The 21970-nt window shown below is 34.5% G+C and overlaps 1 protein-coding gene across 1 annotated transcript in view; it reads left to right on the top strand.

Moving 5' to 3' along the window:
- LOC108777661 (neurotrimin) overlaps positions 1-20999 on the top strand; it is an 82286-nt gene extending 61287 nt beyond the window's left edge. The window contains exons 4-8 of the mRNA XM_018544608.1: positions 6774-6929; positions 11344-11472; positions 12607-12744; positions 14949-15101; positions 20746-20999. Of these exons, the coding sequence (XP_018400110.1) occupies positions 6774-6929; positions 11344-11472; positions 12607-12744; positions 14949-15101; positions 20746-20999 (830 nt within the window). The remainder of the gene's footprint in view (positions 1-6773; positions 6930-11343; positions 11473-12606; positions 12745-14948; positions 15102-20745) is intronic.
- The last annotated feature ends 971 nt before the right edge of the window (positions 21000-21970 follow it).

The raw sequence follows: 21970 nt of genomic DNA, 5'->3' as shown, positions 1-21970 counted from the left end.
ATTATCGGTTAGCTTGACGAAGGTCTGACACAATTCTTGACTTCTAGAGATCATTGATCGGCTCTATCGCGCTCCGGCGCAATAGCATTTGAAAGATGAATATCAGACTGCCGGAAATTACCAAATAAATGCTGGCATTCTATACTCTTGCGGAAAGCTAATGCATCTCCATAAATACCTCAGCTAAGCTTACTGATTTATATCTCTTAACAAGCTCGCAGATAGTATCCCATTGATACATGGCAAAGCTCACGTTAACTAGAAGTTAAGTAAGACGAGCGAACATTCATGAACGGATGTACAGTTAAATATCCATTTTGAAGAAAAACTTTAATTCGTCTGCATAAAGGAAACTTTCGTGATAAAAATCAATAGAACGATGTAATAAAAGTTCTTGAATTAAGAAATTAATTTAGACGTTACTAAATCACTTTTAATATCGATCGCAGTTTATCTGGAACGTCTCTTTGTGACACGCATACTCACATACAAGCACAAGTTTAATATTTTTATATGTATATTAGTCAGTATAAAACAGAATTGTGTGATTAAATACAAATTTTATATAAATAATTTTATAAAATAAATGTTTCATAAAAAAATCTTTAATTTAAAAATTTAATTGCGTCAGTGGACAGTATTAAAATATTCATATTATTTTGTACTAGTATAAATGTACTATATCGATTGCGGTCTATCTTGGTTGAGTTTCCACACATATACGCATGTGTGTGTGTGTGTGCTCGATGTTTTTCTACGATAGCCAATTTAAAACAACGTTGCGTTGAACTTTGCTGTGAAATCTGAAATAACGTTTTGTCGGACGAGAAAGCAGTTGAACAGATTAAAGATTTCACACCTCAGCAAACCCTTTCGAGCTTGCCAAGATAGAGACGCCTTCCCGCGTTACCAGTCTCGACCTTTCGCGATCGGCTGGATTTGTGGCGGCAGGATGCAAATGTATGTAAAGTACGTACCCCCGCGCCAAAACCTTCGAGGGCGATTGTACTCTTGGCGGGCTATTAGACACCTTCCCGGCAACTCGTGCTCCTCGTTCTAATAACCGGTCGGCCTCCTCGCACCGCAAACCGCCCAGCCACCGTACAACCCCGTATAAGCGTATAGTTTAACTTCACCGCAACCCCTCGTTAAGATTCTTCTTTATCGGTCTGTCCTATCGTCGACTATATCGCCAAGACTAAGAGAGAAAAGAAAAGAGTCGGCTATTCTGCTTTATCTTGCTTTATCGGATGATATGCGGACGTTCTATTCTTCAGTAGTTTGCATCCCTTAAACTTTAAATGAACAAAAATGGCAAAATAACGCAAAATTATTATGATATAAATGAGTACCCGGGAGTGTAATCAATATATTATTTAATTTTGGATCTTTCGTTTGTTAATTTGTAAAATAATGCTTTTGATATAAAACATGCTTTGTAATGATTGGTATATAATAGTGAATTATTGGCTTTTGTCTAATAATAATCGCTTTAATTAAATGTGAAATAAAGGAGAAATAGAATAAAGAAATTAGTTATTTGTTTCCTTCTATTGTGTTATCGAGCCGTCAATCACGGTTTGCTCTAATTTGCATTTAAAAAAGAACAAGGTGCAGGTATTGAAATTGTTTTTATATACGTATTTATTACTCTTTATTATACGTTTCTAAAATTCTTATATCATAATCTATAAGAATTTTATTATAGCATTATACCATCCATATTACAACTTTAAATTGCATTAAATTACAAATATTCTGACTAGGTTTTCGAATTTATTCGCATTTCAAAATTAGTCTTTTGTTTCTTTTTATATACTTGATCCTGATATGGTCTGTATATCTATCTGATACTATCTGATATTCGTTCGTACAAGAATCTGACCTTTTTGATTTCAACAAGCAGGATATACATATAGAAAGTTTGATATGCAGAACGCTTGTGTTATTCGTTGAAACGGTATTATTTTATTTTATTATTTTTTTAGTGATTTCTGAGTGAAAAGTTTGTTGTAATTTTATAGAAGTTATTTTTAACAAATTATCATAGACAGAAAGTAAAATTCGTACATTTTATAATATTTTTTTAATTTATACTAAGAGAAAGTAGCTATTCTATAACGGTAATAATTTATATTTCGGCATAATTCTTCTTATGCCAGAATATAAATCCACACAAGCATGTAAATTGTAGCAAATATTGTTTTTGTTTGTACAGTTTAGCTATAATCAGCTTTGGATAATCAAACTTGTTGAGAGAGTTCAATTTCCAAGTTTTTTTTATAAATATAAAAATAGCAAAATGATGAAATATGGAAATAGCAAATATTGCATATAGATTCGTAGCGCGGTTCAAAATATTGACTTGCAGAAATTTTATCATTCAGTTTATTTTTTATTTTGCACGAATTCGATTACTGAATGCGTATTGCAATTGGCGTGCGGGTCTTCGTTATATAGAAGTGATATTCTTCTTATTATTAATTTTATAAATTCTCTTTTAAATTTTTTTTTAGAATACTCATATAATACACACACACACACACACACATATTATATATAAAGTTAAACTTATATTTGCAACCAACCAAATTTATTATTTATCGTAGTGGAATTGCTAGTTTGGTCAACTTGCCTTAGTATAATGTCACATACATATACGAACTTATGTGAGCAATTGCTTGATTGTACATTATTGTCCCAACATGAGCATACACACGATTGTGTAAAATATTCGTGAGAATGCAACACAAATATAGCTATTTAATTTATATTTAATTTAGAATGATTGGATTTAAATGCATACTGCAGTTATATAGAAAAAACCAATTTATTTTGTCATTAAAAGATAATAAAATCTACTTTTCTCTTTCTTCTATCCTAATTTGATGCATTTATTTATATTGATAAAAAAAACCTCAAATTTTTTTACAATTGATTTTTAAAATAAACATATGATAAATATATTTTCATTAATCACTCTGCTATCTATAATCGATATTCATAACATATATTTCTACATAATTCCAAATAATCGTAATTTACAAAATACGTTTTTTGAACTTTACGTAAAACGTTATAACATTCTGAAGAAGGATATTGATTGTGCCATTATACAGTGTTAATAGCGATAGAAATAGAAGATTTAACATTACTCGAAATTATCTCAGATGGCAAAGAGTTGCTAGTTTTTGCTGTACCTTTGCGTAACTCGATCATCGCGAAGATCGACGCGTATGCATCAATTTAGTATCACGTTGGTCTAAACGCTGACTCGCTTTCGACCGATCGAACTTTTCAAACGTTATCGGAACGTCGCAAAATATAGCGGCCATTCAAAAGGACACTCGAAGATACCGGCGGTATGAAACGCGGTTGTGTACAGTCCACGCGAATAAAACGCGATCCCATGAGGGCAAACAAAAACAACGGCGCGCGTCGGTGCGCGGGCACGCGTGAAATAATAAATTCGACCCAATTGTTTTCCCGTATCAATAAATATACTATCTGCGGATACGGCGCTTTTTTTCGCCCCGTTTGCGCCCGACGCAGTCGGGGCAAAGCGCGAAATGAATTGCGCACCGGACCCGGTGATATCTCTGTGACCTGTGACGGCGGCGGGCGTAGCGATGCCGGCATGGAATTGCTTTTTGCTCGATGGCCGATGCCCGCTTAATTCTTTGGAAGAATTCGCTACCGTACGGTTGCCCTCGGTATTTGACTGTTCTGCTGTGACCCTGCTATGTCGTCAGAGAACATCATTTTGACTTTCTCTTTGTTGAACCACACAAACATTTATTGCAGAAACACTTTGTACTGCAGATGCTGCTTTAACTGTAGTCTTGCGTATTGCCGACTTTTTTACTTTGAAATGTTCATTGAATATTTCAAAATATAAAATAAATTTAACCGATTTATTTGACGATGAATTAAAACGTTTATTGAAATATATGTAATATGTCGAAAACGATGGAAAATTATTCACATTTACATATTGTAAAAAAAGCAACCACTGTAGTATAATTATCGTTAATTATATTTATTTTCAGCAATAAAAAGAAATTATTTATCGATTATCGTAAAGAGAAGCTTTGTATTCCTAATGTGCCTCTCGGATTTACGCTGTTATGCAATCGCAACTCTCGGTCCACCCTCAACGTCTCGTTAGCACACGAAAGCACCATTCGCACTGGTAGCTTTTTCGCATCCGCGGAAACTTCGTCCTGGAACCTCTTTGCCTTCCGAACACGTCTTTCGTAACTCACCAGGGGGACGCGACGTCGCGTCGGCGTCGGTCTCTGAGAAAGGACTATTCACGAAGGTAGCCTCTTTCGTGACCGGGAAAGAACTTAGTCCGCGTAAGCCGTGGGAAACCATTCCCGGCCAGCCGTCTTTCCGGTGTACAAACTGCATGTGCACCAGCCATATTCGGCTCTATTCCGTTTCGAAAGCAACTCGATAACGAAATTCTTCGCATTGTTGCCGCGAAAAATGTATCGTGTCAATGGCCTCTCCATTCGCGGTGAAGATTATTTTCGCCAAGAGTACGTTGGTCGATCATCATGAAGAACCAACGATATTTTATAATAAACGTTATTCTATATTCCATGCTGTATTGGAAAGATCGCTTCCGTTTACATGTGAATAATCTTTGTATTGCTGATGCCAGCGTGAAAATTTTACAAGCTATTAATCCATCTGAATTTCAATGTAAAATATACATATTATATTTATACGGAAAGAATGGTATTCTGAAGATATCTCAAAATTCAGGTAGAGATACAGAGATCTAAAAATAATTTAGTTGATTCATGAAAATAATTACATAGAATGCGTTTAAGCGTTTACGACAATGTTACAAAAAATTGTAACATTTTAACAACCAGTTTGGTTGCCCTACACGATTATTTTGATAGTTCAAACAAAATTATTTTCAGATATGTGTATTTTAAATACTTAAAAAAATCGTTCTTTCCATGTAAGTAAAGAACAGTTTAAATAGAGAAAGAGAAAGAGAACAAGAGAAGCGATACTTATAATAAATTAAATATTCAATTAATTATTTAAATGTCCAAGTATATAGCTTTGCGTTAATAACTAATATGGTAATCCGTAGTCCGTAGTCCGAGAATACAACTTTTGCGTATCTAACTAATATAGTAATCGCCACAGCAGATTAAGATATAATTAAATTTACATCCTTTCATGAAGCTCTCTTTATTAAAGCACATTCTGAATACGATAATACAATTCTTCTATATTTAAACTCATTTGATGAATGGGTTCAAAGTCAAATGAATAAATATCATTCGCTCAATCGTACAAATCGTTACAAATACAAAACAGCAGGAGATTCCTATAAATTTTGATCCCTATATCTAACTAAGTGGTTTTTTTTCTGCATCTAACTTTAATTCATCGTCAATATTATGATGCGTTTGTCCAAACAAGAGAGAAATTTTCACAATTCTAGTCAGCTGCTTTATTTTTCACATGTATTTTTTTTTGTTTTATGTCATCATATCTTTTTGAAGAACACTTTTGTGTAAAATGATCGAATAACAGATTTAAATTGTTTAAAACGAGACAGTATAAAAATGTTGATGCAAATGAGACAAGAGAGCTCAATCTAAAATACCTGGATTAGCATTGATTTTGATGCTTTACTTGATTTATTTATTCAGATTAGAGGAATGGACGATAACTCTAAACCTAAACTGTCTAATATATCGTCTAAGTACGAAACAATTCGCCATATCGAATTCAACTGTCGTTTATTAAACTCAGATAAAGCGACGTGATGAATTACTTTGCATGATATATTGGTTGCTTATGTAGTTCCTTTTGAGTAATCCACACACACATACACACATTTATATCATTCTCTTAAGTAAGTTCAGATCCTGTTTGTATTATTCTCGTTAATTTATGGAACTAATAAATTGTAACTTCTTTACATTCCGTAAAATTTGTAGGAACAACGTATACATATTGTAGATATTTATGTAAATATATTAAAGATATATGTATGCATAAATGAAAAAAATCGTAATTTTGTGCTTTAAAGCGTGCACAGTCGTACGAATTATAATAGTTACATACAGTTATTTCGTATGGTAATCTAGCTTATGACAATTTAACATATCTGCTTGATAAGTAAGTCTTATCCGAATTTTATCCAGTAGCTTGTGCTCTCATACTCGTCGGCACGTACGTGTCGTAAAAAGCAGATTCGTTCTAATACTATGCGTCATTGTACTACCACCGTCGAGCTTTCGGCTGCGACAAAAGTAACGTGAGTTACGAACCGTTAAAAGTCACGCGCGAAAGATCACCACGGCGAAGAAAAAAAAAAAAAAGAAAACAGAAAGAAATCGCTCCTTCAATGGAACAAAAAGGTATTTCCCTACGGAAAAGCGGAAGCGGAGGGTGAGCTCGGACCGGACGTGGTCCGGGACTCTGCAAAAATTCAACCGAACGTGAGATCGGTGGGGTGAATCGAGATTTTACGAGCGAATCCGCTATCCGCGAACGAATGGGGCGCGAACCCCAGGATGTGTCGGTGGCGTGCGTGCTCTTGTGATGTGTACAGTGTGTGCACGTGGGATATTACACGACAGGCGGCGGCGGCGGTGCATGATCTGCTCGTCGCGAGATAACCATCTATCTGGTCCGCGCGAATGATCATCGCGCACAGTCGCTCGCGTTGGTACGCGTGCTCGCGCCCACGCAACCTCTGGGACATTCTCGTCGCAATGTGGTCATTGTTTCAGTGCCACCGGACATCCTGGACTATCCCACCAGCACGGATATGGTGGTGCGAGAGGGTAGCAACGTGACGCTACGATGCGCGGCAACAGGAACACCGGAGCCGACGGTCACGTGGCGTCGTGAAGCGGGTGGCACGATCAGCTTGTCGAACTGGCAGGGTACGTATCTTGGTATTGCTACTATTACTATACTATTGTTAGTACTACTACTATTACCATACGGCGCACCGCTTCGTTGGTCGCCGATTGTCGAGTATTCCATCGTGCAACGAATGACGGTTGTTACTCTCTAGATAGAGTCCCGTTCCTCTCACTCAATCTCCGCGTCTCCTTTCAATGCCCCATCGGCATCGTTGTCTCGCGTTGTTTCGCGTATATTGAACATAACCCGCTGCTCATAGAACAGCTCCGAGGCTTTTTCTCGATCTCACTCCAAAACAGAGTGACAGAAAGCTCGCCGTCTCGTTTCGCGCTGATTGAGCGAGACGTTTATTGTGCTCTCGGATCGTATCATTGAATGAGTTTTGATGGACGGCATTGAACCGATACGGATGCGCCTTTTGTTGAATTCATTGTAAATTGAACACGTCTGATAATCGGATAAAGGTTGCAAATGAAATAGACAAAACAAATTTCTTCCTTGGATCCCTAACATATTGCCAAGTGCATGCATTCGATTCAATTAAAAAAACCGAAATTATTTTGTTTTTTTAAACAAGATAGAAAAGAACTGAATACGAAAATTTAAACAACGTAGAAGAGAATGAACTTTTATACATATATCATAAAAAATGTAAAAGAATATTTTGTTCTCTAATAATTGTGTTTTGTACTCCTAATATCTCTATTTATTCAATACATGTATTATGTATATTTTTGTGTTTTTTTTTAAATTTTGATTTTTAATTTATTTTCTTATTGCATTGATGATACAATACTTTCAACAGTAATTTTTACTGTCTCTCTCTCTTATTATCTTTCCGCCTGCTACAGTCTCTTACAATTGACGAAAGAATTTAACGATTCGTTACACAAAATGGTTTCTTTCCTGATGTTATTATCAGCAAAGTGCCGTCGGCGTAATGTCCATCGAAATGAAATTGCTGAGCATTTATAATATAAACTCATTTACTTAACCCATTCGGTGAGAAATTAATTTTGTTTACAATTCCGAACAAATTTCTGTCGTTATGCCGTCTTGAGTAAAATCTAGCAGGAACTAGTAATCAACATGTAATTTAATTTCTTAATTATCGTAAAAGGAATGTTATACAAATGTTTGCAATAGAATATTTTAACGAAAACTTTCCATTAATACATGACAATTTTTCAATGGAGGGACAGAGGGAAATACAGTTTGATTATTACATAGAAATGATTTTACTGAAATGTCTAAAAATTTAGCTGGATACACAGATCTGAAAGTAACTATGTCAAACTATCAAAATAATTATTTATAGGACACTCAATTAAGAACACTAATAAGCAATACTGTAAAAAGTTCTGATTTTCTAGCGTCCTACATTATTTTGATGGTTTAAAACAGAATTATTTCCAGATTTCTATCCAGCTAAATTTTTAAATACTCTAACAAAAACCGTTCTATCCGTGTAATATTTGAAGAGATTATTATTACAAAAATGTGACGAACAGAGATTTTATATTTCTATAGTTATAAGAATATATCTACCAGTATATTTAAATGCATTTTAAAAATATTTTTTTATATTCTAATTTACATATTTTAAACAACTTTTTATAAGGCTTAGTACATGTATTATACATTCAGATTTCACAATTGGTTATTTCAGTTTATGAAAAATTGAAGCAGAAAATAGTGATATCCGGCAATTCTATTCAAAAGATTTTGTTCTTAAAAACATCTAGTTTGGCAAGATTTACCGTTCTCTCAATCCAATCACATGCTTTCGGCTGCCGGCTTCATTCAAGAGCATTCCTGTTTTACGCGCCACCCGCATCAAGATTGTTTAGATCTTATGCTGACTAATTGCGCAAGTAAGTGTCGGAGACATTTCGAGTGTATATCAGACAGATAGCTAAAGCACCGCTTTAGTCTCTTCCTCTTATACGGCTCCAAAAGTTCTCTTCTCCTTCCATCTCCTTCCTTTTCTATTCGTCTCAGTTCATACTGAGTTCGGAGTGTTTCTCAAAGACCAACAAACCGACGTGCAACACACACGTAATATATTTTTATCCTTTTGTGTGAAATCGTGCCAAGGGTCAGAAATGTGGAGAAACGAGAGGACATCTCCCTGTAAAATATCGATTTGTGACCGACTTCTGATGATTTATTCACCAGACGAAACCTCCATTTTTTCCAAGCCGATTTTAAGAAATCACTTTAAAGTATTTTGTCGCGCCTCATTGTCCCTCTATTCGTCTCTTCGTCTTACGTTGGTCTTGTAGAAAGATTCAGTAGCGATTCCATTAGACGATAAGTACCGTAGAATGGAGTATTCGGCAACGCGCTATCGGTCTTACGATTTTCGCAATCGAAATCCGCGCACTCCGTTTGACTTCCTATAATAGTCGAGAAAAGTGTTCGACGTTTTCTTATTTGTATGATAATTCATACTAAGAGATTTTGCTTTCTGCACACGATAAAAGTTTGAAGTACGAATTTACTTCGAAAGCCTCAACAGGTGCATGAACGAAAGCGCCTTTCAAACTGTTATCAAAATATGCAGACGTTGTTACGCACAAATTTTGCGATATATATTTAAATGCTATTGATACAATAGTGTTTAAAATAATGCTAAAAACAAATCCAGCACGAATGGAATAATTTATACTCCCAAGTGTGGTAAGTGTAATAAAATATATATAACAATAAAATTATTGTTATATATATATTTTAATAAAATTGTTAAAAAAAAAACGATTATATTTTACGTTATTTAACATTTTATAAATATCTTAATAAATATAAATACAATAAGTAATAATATTGTAATTAGAAGCTGATTATATTATTTGAGTTTTTTCTTTTAAAGAACAAATTTAATTATTATATTTGACATTAAAATTTTCTTATACGTATATACATACATACACGTATATTGTGTATACTTCTACTTTCATTGTGATGATTCTATTAAAATAGGATACTTTATTATGTATATATTATTTAAATATATTGTATTAATATATTATTTAATAAGTTGTAAATTCTCATATTGTGTAAATTATGAAACTATCATTCTGATAACAGTACGATATATGTATACCTATACATCGGTAGGCCGTTGATCTGTAAAGGAACTATGTAAATTATATGATAATCAATCTCGAAATGAATGTGCTAGATTGTCAATTTAACTTCATTACACACTCGCGACGCGGAACTAATTGTAATTTCAATGTACAAATCGATTAGCACGATTAATTATATAATATCGAAATTAAGGAAATACACATTTTAATTAAACTTGAAATCAATTGTTTCGCAATATTAAGCTAGTCGACCGTATTGCAACATGCGAAACAGAAATTATTGGAAAATATCAGAGAGCAAATATTAATTTACAACATATGAAATTACAGCTGACGTAATGAGTGCTACTTTGTCCACTTTTGCATATTAATATTTATGTTACGTTCCATTTAATACAATGTGCAGTCTAACGAAATTATGTCATTTAGTAGTGAATCAACGTCCCATTTTTTCACTTAATATGTATAATATGTATTCCGAAATCTTTTAATTACTTTTTTATGCATAGAAAGATACAAATTTGGGCTATATGTGTATTATAATTTACGCATTTTAATATTCCGTAATATTCAGAACATAAGTATGCTTCACGTTGCTGCTTGCTTACCACTTAATTATCATGCATACGTTTATTGGTAACACTACACGTTACATGCAACATATATGAGAAGAAGATATAAAGAAAATGAGAAAAAAATAAAAATTTTTTAACCGTTATTAGTTATTTATCAAAATTGATTACCGTAGATGTATATTTCATTGTTTTATATAACAAAGGTGCATTTATTATTATTATTATTATTATTGCATGTGCATTTTCTAATAACAATAAGTTTAAACATTAAACGCGTGTATAATTTAAAATAATAGATCCAAAGAGGCTTTCTTATTTTAGAAAAAAATTTTTATAAAAACATCAACTCGTGAAAGGTATTTTCTTCAATAGTATACTCGCTATTCCTAATAAACAAATGTGTTATCTTGTTGATACAGTGCTAGCAAAAAGAGTTTGATTTCTCCACAAATAATTTGCAGATATGCTCATTGTTTATTATTTGATCCTGAACATTATTAAACAAATTAAATTATTATCTTTTATTATGAAAGATATTGTCATTCACAAGCCAAGATGATTAAATTTATGATTTGTAATTTCAAAAATATGCTCATAATTTGGAATGCTTAAAAATTAACGGCGCGGTATTAACGTGTGCAATTGGTCAGATCGTGTCATGGGTGTGTTTCACTGAACGATGAACGAAGCGTATATAATAATGCGTCGTAATCCATGTCCATATGAATTTGTATGTCTACATCTACATATGTAAACTGTTGCAGCGGGGAGTATCGTGGGTCCAGAGCTGGAAATAACACGAATCACGCGTCTCCATATGGGACCGTATCTCTGCATAGCGTCCAACGGGGTGCCACCAACAGTCAGCAAACGGATCCTCCTCACTGTTCACTGTACGTAATTTTGCTACGTGATCCTAAATTCCGTTTTATGACCAACGTTAAGGAACACTTCCAGCCAAGCGGTAGCGTGAAATGTGCTGAAATACATTGCATAAATGGCTTTTCCATTGCGATTGAGAGAAATATAATTAAATGCATTTCTCTCCATTTTACAAGGTGGAAAAAATATTACGTAAAATTTTTTAATCTCCCTGGAAAAACGAGGATTAATCGAAATTTATTCATATCATAATCATCGTGAATTAATTTTCCAGAATTAATCTTTTCAGAATGTTATACAATATAACACGATGTAATATTATTAAAATTTCAGTTCGAAAATTTTAATTCAATCAAAACTCTAACTATTCCGTTTCCGTCCTTTGCTTTTTCAAGCATATATAATTGTGGAAAATGCATGCGAATGATATTTTATGCAGTTCTGTCCCCCGTTCTAGTAGTAGAAATCCTTTCTTATACACGCGTCGAGCGCTTGTCGCAAAATATATTTTAAATTGTCGTATTCGCGTGTGGTGTGAGCGATCTCGCGTAATGACGCCTCTCGGGGTAGGCATGGTGAATAGCTGATCCCGAGGGCCATTGTTCCTGAAAACGGAGTTAAATCTTTCCTGCCGCTGGCTACGTAATTTTGCTACGCTATATAACAAGTCGCTTACTAAAAGGACAAGTGACGTTTCTGGATTGATTAAAAAAATAAGAGCCCTATTTTAAGGGAACATGTTTTAAAAATGGAGGCTGGAGCTTTAGTAAGACTTTTATACGTCAAACGTCAGATGCTGCACCTTGTGATGAGTTCGTAAAATTGGATGTTTCGTTAAATTCTGTGTACTGTGTTTCCCTAGTTTTACGTAGTTTTTAATGTCAAGTATATTTTAACATTATATTGTCAGCTAGACTTTATTAAAAACAGTTTTTTGCAGAGCTATGTACAATAAAAATAATATATATAGTCAATGTCATATTGTGTGATTTCTTATCTCACGCCAATTAAAAAGTTCGATAAAGTATGAAACATTTGCTAGTTTTTATGAAATAAAAATAAAAAATGTGTTTCTTTTAATTAAGATTAAAAACATGTAATTTTTATATTTTAATGGATATTTTATTGAAATATATTTTGCACAGTTCAGCCAATGGTTTGGATTGAGAATCAGCTAGTGGGTGGTTACGAAGGACAAACTGTTACGTTGGAATGCCGTAGCGAAGCTCATCCCAGTCCTATCACATATTGGACGAAGCCATCGAACGAAACTATTGCCAATGGTGAGCATATATTTCTGTTTGTCCAAATATAATATGCTTTTCACTTTTATCAATAGTAATATAGAAATAGTGCACAAAAAAGAATAATGAAATTAAGGCAGCTTTACAAAAAATAAATATTTTACGTTATTCTTTATGCTCTCATTAAGCACAAATAAAAATCAATTGTCAACATGACGGGTAACTAACTAATTAATATTGATTTATTTAGAATGAATTGAGTAGAACGTACACAAATATGCAAAATATAAAATTAACATTTTTATCATGGAGACATTAAGACAGTGATACTAATCATTCAATTCTTAAGTTTTACTTTTTTAATTTATTGCAAGATTAATAAGTTTTAATTATTTCTTTTTCAAATTATACAAATATTGAATTGCTTCTTAAGATATATAATATTTATCATTAAAGAATCCGTGAATGATACTCATTGTCTCCAAAGTAGAAAGAATGAGAGTTTTAATGAAACTGAGAGCGCATTTTATTCCAATTTGTGAAATAATTGTTACAAGTTCTTTTCTTCTTCTTCTCTTTTTTTCCTTTTCTGCCCACGTCGGGAAGTGCACGCACGAGCAGCTGTAATGCAATTCGCCTTAATTACACCGCGCTAACGTGGTCGTTTCACTCTAATTGCTACCATGCACCTTTGCGATATGCAAAGGTTTAAGGGCAAGGGCAGCGGCATTAAAACTTAAGACGTGTGCGTGCCATCTCGTGTCGGGTCGTTAATTCGTGACAGTACCCTTCGTACAGGCTGAAATTTTTCCTTAAAGCGTTATAATGAATTATCTGCAAATTAATTAAGAGCACGCGAAATTCTTTTTTTGCAGACGGTAATTTTTATCTATATCGCAAAGTCATTTGTTAGTAGCTTAATTGATGTTTGACGAAAGTCACAAGACGTTTCTGATAAATCGATGGATATAATATTGTACAATATTGGCATTAAAATTTTCATCAATTAATTACAAAGAGACAATTCTTGTTAGTATGTAGTCGATATTTTTAAATTCAATGCGCTACTTTGTATTCTTACATTGGACAAATACGTACACATAAATAATTGACTTAAATTATTAGCTGCTGTCATTTTATGTTTTATTAAACTAATATTAATAATAAAATAAATGTGTCAAAAAAGACATTTATTCAATGCAGATATAATAATAAAACATAAAACGATTCAAGGAAAAATAGATTATCTAAAATGACACCAAAAATTTATTATTATATATAAATTATTAATATTATTATATATAAATGTATAATAGAAATATCGAGTTTATATTAATCAAAATGTTCAGTCACACATATTGAACTTACTTTTACTACGTAGATGTGCAGATTTTATATGTTTCCTTTTTATCAGAAATATCCCAATGAAATGCAACAACATAAATTTTTATTTCTATCATATTCCACAGATTTTTAATATGTATTTATAAAATTGCGTATACTCTTATAATCGAAACAAACAAACTCTTACAGAACAATATGATTTCTTTATTGCTTCGTATAACACGAGATATACCGATATGAACACTAAATTTTCCTCTAAAATACCTGTTTTCCGCATCGACAGTGTCGTATAACTTGGAACTAATAACACGAAAATCGACATTCACGTCGTCTTCCACGCGCCAGAACGAAAACGACATTTGCACGGTCTGTTCTGTGCGTACTGTGCGCGGTTCCATGATGTTTAAGCGGCTTGGAACGTAAATATGAAGTTTACTGCTGCATCGATCCGGAATTTTCTGTTATTCCGAGCTGCCATGGAAGCCTGTCTAGTTAGTGCTCCTCCATTCGCGGCAAACACGCGAAACAAATTAGCTTTTTAACGAGAGACAAGTACAATTGCATCAACGCGAAAAAGCCGGTTTTGTGTGTCATGCGTTTCCCGTTAACAACCTTCTGAATCATTGACTTCGATTAGGAGGAACGAGTTTATTTTTCATCTAGGCATGCGTGCGCTTCACAAGCTCTATTTTATTAATTATTGTTGATTTTATTGACTCACGCATTTGATATAACAATTTGATATAACGAGTGTGTGCTTCTTTATAAACTATACATTTAATGTTATATGTATGGGCGCTGATTGATCACGTAAATCTCTATGGAAATTATAGCATTTGCGATTCAGATACATCCGTATTTATCGCACTTAATACATCGATATTTCCAATGTTTTTCAGACGAAAACTATAAGGTCGAAACAATTCCTAAAGGATTGTATGAAATACTTATGAAGCTCGTGATAAAATCTGTACGCGCACAGGATTTCGGTACCTTTCGATGCGTGGCGACAAACTCCCTCGGAGAGACCGATGGAAAGATAAAACTTTACAGTGAGTATAACATTTATGAACTCATTAATTTGCATAAGTTGCATGTAACGTACTTATGCGGTATGTACAATACTTGCTTATCTTCGCATAAAGAACACGTTTAATCGTTTATAATTTCAGGCCAATTTCTAATTCTTTTGTTCACTTTGCATTCTACGTACGAAAAACTGCATGCACTAAAAATATCTCTTTTAATTTTCATAATACGTATTTTATTGTATTATTGCGTGTATTACCTGTATGTGCATTTTAATATTCATGCTCGTAGTGATTATCTGACATAATTACATGATACAAATAATTTACTGATAATTAAATTTTATTTTGTAAACGTTGCCATACTCTCTTTGCTTCTCTACTTCCCGTTACCTACATCGCGCGTATCATGTGCAGGAAAAGGATTAGTTACTTGTATACCCTATATTTTACATATAAATAGTTGAAAATAATAAATATTACATTTTAATAAATAACGCAAACTTGAGCCGCATGTTAATATCATTATATCATTTTTATTATTTTTAATCGCATTAATTTTATATAAAGGATTTAAATTAGTTTTGCTTATTACTGGAAAATACGATATGGATTTTGTAGTCAAATATGTTTCATGAGAAAACGTATGTATGGATTAAAACTCATTATGAAATAATGGCGTACGCGGCGAGATGAATAAAAAATTTGTTTGTATCTCGACAATAGTTATTTCGAGAGCAACGAAACATCTCTCCTGTCCCGAAATTAAACAGGTGGCGGGCACGATTCTTAAACGGATAACTTATCGGTTTATCGCCGATCGATATTGCCTACTCGACGTAATTGCCCCAATCTCAGTATACCAATACCCTTCATTCCCCGCGCCATTCCACGGTGCCGTCGCTTGATCTCTATCATCGTTCTATGCATATGAACTTTGGAAGCTAGACAACCTCCGTACCTGTTTACCCTTGTTCTACCACTTACCCTCGTCGCGTTGATGGGATAAAAGAATAACGATTTCGCAGGACATGTTGCCGCTCGTTAGTTAACAACGTTAGTTAGTTTTTTTCGCGGGAAGAAATATAAGAAGAGCAAAGTGAAAGTGTAGAATAAGTAATCCTCAATAAGGAGGCACATATACTGGAAAGCATCGTCGCTGCAAATCAACAAAGCATAAGGAATAAGGGACCGAGTCGTAGTGTCGTGTTGCATCGCACTGCGTCGCGTCATACGTCATGTCATCTCATCTTCGCGTCATACGTCACGTGTCCATTCCGCACGCCGTCATTATATTTCATTGGAACTCACGCATGAGGTTCAAGTGGCAAGCACGCCAAATGCGTAAAGCACGACCCGTCTGTTCCGTTCGACCTCGCTGATGTTAATTGATCGTCTCTCCAATTAGAGTGTCGACGATGGCGAGGACGGATGGAAGCGATGCGCTCAAAGGGAGAGAAAGAAAACGATGGCTTTAACAAAAATCACCGTTCATGATGATTGGATAACGGAAAGGGGAAAGGGAAGGAGAGTGGCCGCAGTGAGGCACTTAATTACCGACAATTGCAAATAAAATGCTGCGGTCGAAGCGACGACGGGAAAGCCCGGGGACACGCCCGCACGCCTGTACAGACCATCACGAATTTCCATTCTCGCGAATCACTTCTCCAATAATTAGTCCAGCAATTTAATTCAACGGGCTTGCGTTTCGTTGAAATGTCAGTCGACTAGCATGCCTCTCTGTCGCTATTATCGGAAGCTTTTTCCGGCAGCGCGACACGTTTAACAATATTAGCAATAATTACCGCGAGGAGGGGGCACTGGTCTGTGGATTACATGTTCCGCTAAAGTCGGTTAACTTTGATGGGAATCTTACTCGAGCTTGATTATTACAAGGGATGTTAGAGGGCAGAGAGGGTAAGAAAGGACGAATTGTCGACGGACGCAGCGCAATAAGGGAACAAGTCGCGAAGGGGATGCTTTAAGAGGCAGCTAAGACTGCGAGGAAACTTTGCGCTACACCGCGTCGCTCGTTCCGAGTCTGTACAATGACGTGCACGCATGGCATGCAAAGTCTGTGCATGATGGCCTATATTCAAATTGCATTATATCGCCGGATGAGGGAGCGTGCGCGCGCGCGCGCGCATATAGATGTGACCGATAAACGTGCCGTGGTAGCCATGGTCGTTAGTTCACTTTTGCTTCGCTTGCCGGTAGAAACGGATGTTCTTTAAGAAAGAATTAAGTCGCAATTGGCCCAGCAAATCTGATTTCAGAATACCTGCTACTATTACACGCGGTAACGTAACTTCTGGAAGTTATTAGCAATTTAGTAACGTAATTATTATTTTGTCATTATCTATATATACTCGGTATATTACAATGCAATGCGAAAATTATAGTTGTGTTAAATTGTGTGTATCTCTGATAAGTTACCTAAACAGTTACAGATACAATACGCATGCCACGCGCATGAAATTATTAGATTTCTCTTAATTTCTATAATTGTACAGTATAGAGTTCTAATTATTATATTAATATAAGAACAAAACAATTGCGTCTCTCCGCTGTTTAATACTTTTACTTCTTCGAGACTGATGGTGCGAATGAAACTTTTAAAGGTATATCCATAATTCGCTTCACTTTATTCGTAATTCTTTGCGAAAGACAGATGAAAAGATAAATGGAAAGAAGACAAGTTGAATTATTTTAGCCCTACGGTTGATCATTGCTCACCTTCAGGCGCTATAAAGAGCGTTATCATGAAATGGCAGGCATCACCAGTAGTGAAGTGAACAGAATTACGGATTTTACGGTGGAACACATTACTGCGGCTAATTGCAGTGAGGTGGAAGAGCTCTGAACATCTTAAACCACAGTCGCAATATTCATTACCGCAGACACAGCAAGCATCAAAGGCGATGATATAACGGCATGCTAATAAATGTAAATTCGTAATTTAAGGTATTCGAGACGAACTGCTGTTTCAACGGCTTTTCGGTAACAGCGCGGTAACGCAGGTCCGACCACAATTCCGATATTCAACCGGAACGTAGTGTCCGAGCGTATTAATTAATGTATTTATTAAATTGCGCTGTTGAACTGTCAGGATCGCCGAGAGCACACATTCTGCATCTGTACTTCCGAATACATTGCGCAGCGTACGCTTTCCGAGATTTGCAAACAGCTACTACGAGTAAATATAAACGCATTGACCTTGCAGAAGTGCAAACACAATTGTCGCTCGCGAATTGAAATCAACGTTGCATAAGCTTCTGCACATCGAACGAAAGTTGATTACTATTTCAACAATGTTTGGCTCACATCTGTTCACGAAGGTAACTTTCAGACTGAAATATGCAAAAGAGCCTTTAGGATAAAATATAGGGAAGTGTGTAAGTACATTAAAAAAAATTTTTATATAAATATATTTCTCTTTTTTCATAAAAATTATTTTATTAAAACATATATGTGTATTTGAAAATATCACATTAGCGGAAATACATTTGAAAATGTATATACTGAAAAAATATTTGCTAAATTTTAATGCATATGTTTTGAAATATAATACTATAAGTAAATTATTTACTTACAGTGAATAAATATTTAATGATATTATTTATTTGTATTAAATAAAAATGTGTTTATATTTAGTAAATATTTACTTACAATTAAAACTATTCATATAAATATTTATTGAAATTTAGTACTTTTTCAAATTTTGTTTCAAATTTTGTGAACCCTATTTCGTAACTTTTTAACTAGTTTACATGGATCTATATATGTCCACTACGTCAAAATTAAAGGAAACGTACAATTGTCTTTACGCTTATATACTTGCATCGTAATCCATCGATATTCATCTTTGTTTTGTAGTCTCAAATGTTAACTATTGTCACCTCAGTACATTGTGCGGGCTTGCACGTTGTCATCCTGCGGATTAATTAGAAAAAGTCTACTTTCGTCTCATCGTGCGGGAATGTCGATGCACGCACGAGAGAATTAATATCGCTTCCGAACTCTCGACATTTCGACGGAGTGTGCAAGTGACAAGAGCTCTCCGGGTTTGCGGGAACACCGTACGGACGACATTCCAATACGTCAAACCGGGGAGCATCGCGCGGAAAGTCCGACCGCCTGGCCGATTATTTTTCCGGTTATTACACGCGGACAGGCTTTACCGATATCTCGATTCGCCATTTACGCCCGTTCGCTTCAAACGCTATTCGACGTAAAGCGGCTTTCTACTGTGTTGCATACTGCGACGGATGTTCAATCTCTATTCAAACGATCACTCCGATTTTTAAGCGCCAATGTTCGATTTGTCAATTAGTTAATGTACTTTTTATTTCGTTATCGTTGACTTTTATCGACATCGTAATTGTGAAAATTTATAATCACCGTCCTATAAATATTTTTATTTAGTGTATAGAAAGCATGTGTGTGTTTATTTCGATATCCGTTGCAAATGATTTTACATTGAAACCGATTGATAAAACCAATGCTAGTAAACATGGCGATAAGCATGGCTTGAACTAATACATAAACACGAGCTTTTAGCTTGTATAATTAACTTTGAAATTGCGCTGTTTCTATTTTATCGTAATGGATTGCGCATATTTAAACTCATACGTATTTAATTTCATTTACTTCAATTAAAGAATTTCTTATTTAAATTTACTTTTGGACAATAATAGTTTTTCGATTATATAATTCGAAATATGTAATTTCTTACATTAAGAAAAGGTTCGAGCATTAATCGAAATCCAATTTAGAGACTTAATTTTTTAATATGATGTAGATAAACACTGTATATAAATAATCCCATAATTTGATAATAGGTATTGACCGTATAGTTTTTTTGTAACGTCATTCTGAAATTGACCATTTTAACAAAGCTTCTTATGGGAAACAGTCGTTTCGAAGTAAATAATCACCGATTTATACACACTCAGCCAACTTAAGATTTTGAAAAACTAGGATTTAACAGATGAAATATCAACAATTGTGTACAAAACAGGACAATCGAATTTGACCGTATGGATTTAAAACTTTATTGTCCGATTCTGTATTTCTTCCTTATAATTCGCCATGATCGCTATAATCTGTCACTGCCCGTCACGTCGCAAAGTGCAACGTTGTCAAGTGTATACTCGACTTCTCGAGTCGTTGACAATCTTATACATTTGTTAATATTCTATTCACTAATAATTTACTAAGAATACAGCACATAAATAATATCCAGAATTTATTACACTAATATTACGCATGATTCCGAATCGTTATAATAATAAATTTTTTCAGTTGCATTTTTGACTTCAAAGTAACGCTCAAACCTCCTTAACAGTAAATAAATTAATGATAATATGTTTAGTAAATGTTAAAAAAAATGTTTAGTTAAAAACGAGTATATTATGTGCAAAAGGATTGTTAAAGAAAAAAAAAACTAACTTCAAAAAGTAAATAAGAGGAAAAGTAACTCTCTGAAAAGAATCTATATGGAAGAAAGTAACAAGATATACATTAGTCTCTTAAATCACAGAAAGGTCCGTACTAGCGATACTAAAAGCATGCTACAAACTATTTCCCTTTTTATCGAGAGCACACTTCATACGTTACTTGGTAACATTAACTCTAATCACCAAATTTATTATGTCGCCATTTTCAGGGATCGATAAGCCGCCAACGACGCGCAAACCAGGCTCAAGGCGTGAATCGAAGAAAACATGGAAGATGGATCACAATCATGAGAAGAAAGCTATCGGTATGAAAGACGAGCCAATGTTAAAGGGCGACGATATTGGTGATGAGCAAATTGATTTTCAATCGGCGACGGCTTCATCGTCGTTTCATCGTCATTTATTTATGAATTTCGGGATAACCACCATGACTGTGATATTGGCCGGTGGTTTATCCACGTAGGCCATCGTTGTGTAGAAACTGTTACGCAAAGATTAACGCAATGTAGAAAGCGCTCTCCAGATACGAAACTATAGGTATCGTGGTGAATGTTACAACGAAGAAATGTCGATATGACTGATGCTGCGTAGGATCGCTCTTCTCCGTAAAAGATCTCTTCCTGTTGTACATGAAATTTGCATAAAGCGAAGCGTAGAGCGAAGCATAGAGAGAAAAATCGTTTTTACATGGAGTCCGGAATACCTGGCTGATTAGGCCAGAGTGACCAGGGTACTTCGTGAGAAGCGTAATTAACACATTGCAAGCCGAACGTGTACTAATAGACTTTCCTTCCCTAAAGACATAGAAAGCCACCAATCTATTAACCCCTTTTGCGCTAAAGGTGCCAGAGTAGCTGGCTTTTACCGTTTCCATTTCAAGCGGTAACTCTGTTGACCTCGCCATCACTTAAAGAAGAAGGTCTGTAGATCCAGTAAAGAAGGGCACATATTATTTGCAATCTCATTTTCTAATTAGTTAATGAAACAAATATTGACAAAGGCATACAAATTATATTTCAGCGCTCACTCAAAAAGTTTTGCTTTGTGCAAGCGTATTTTCTATTTTTACATTTAATGTAATATATAAAAAATGTTCACTTTGATTTGTTAAAAATTTAATTTAACAGTGTATTATTTGTTTTACAAACACGCGTAAAAGGTGTTTACTGCAATAGTGAATTAACTCATATTTTGTAAAATCGAAGAAAATAAATAATTAATGAGATATAGGAAATATATATTTATTTTTCGCTTTTATACAAAATGTGGGTTAGTAAATTATTGCAATAATCTCTTTATATAAATAATAATGTTAATGTAAATATATGTGTGTTGTCATTACTTTTGCATTTAAAAATATTAAGCGTACATAGCTTGCAATTTGCTAATAATGTTTAAACGTATACGGACGCAAAAAATAAAAGTGATCGCGTT

Source organism: Cyphomyrmex costatus, unplaced genomic scaffold, assembly GCF_001594065.2.
Source record: "Cyphomyrmex costatus isolate MS0001 unplaced genomic scaffold, Ccosl1.0 scaffold116, whole genome shotgun sequence".
Lineage (NCBI taxonomy): Eukaryota > Metazoa > Arthropoda > Insecta > Hymenoptera > Formicidae > Cyphomyrmex > Cyphomyrmex costatus.
This window is presented reverse-complemented; position numbering and strand designations above follow the sequence as displayed.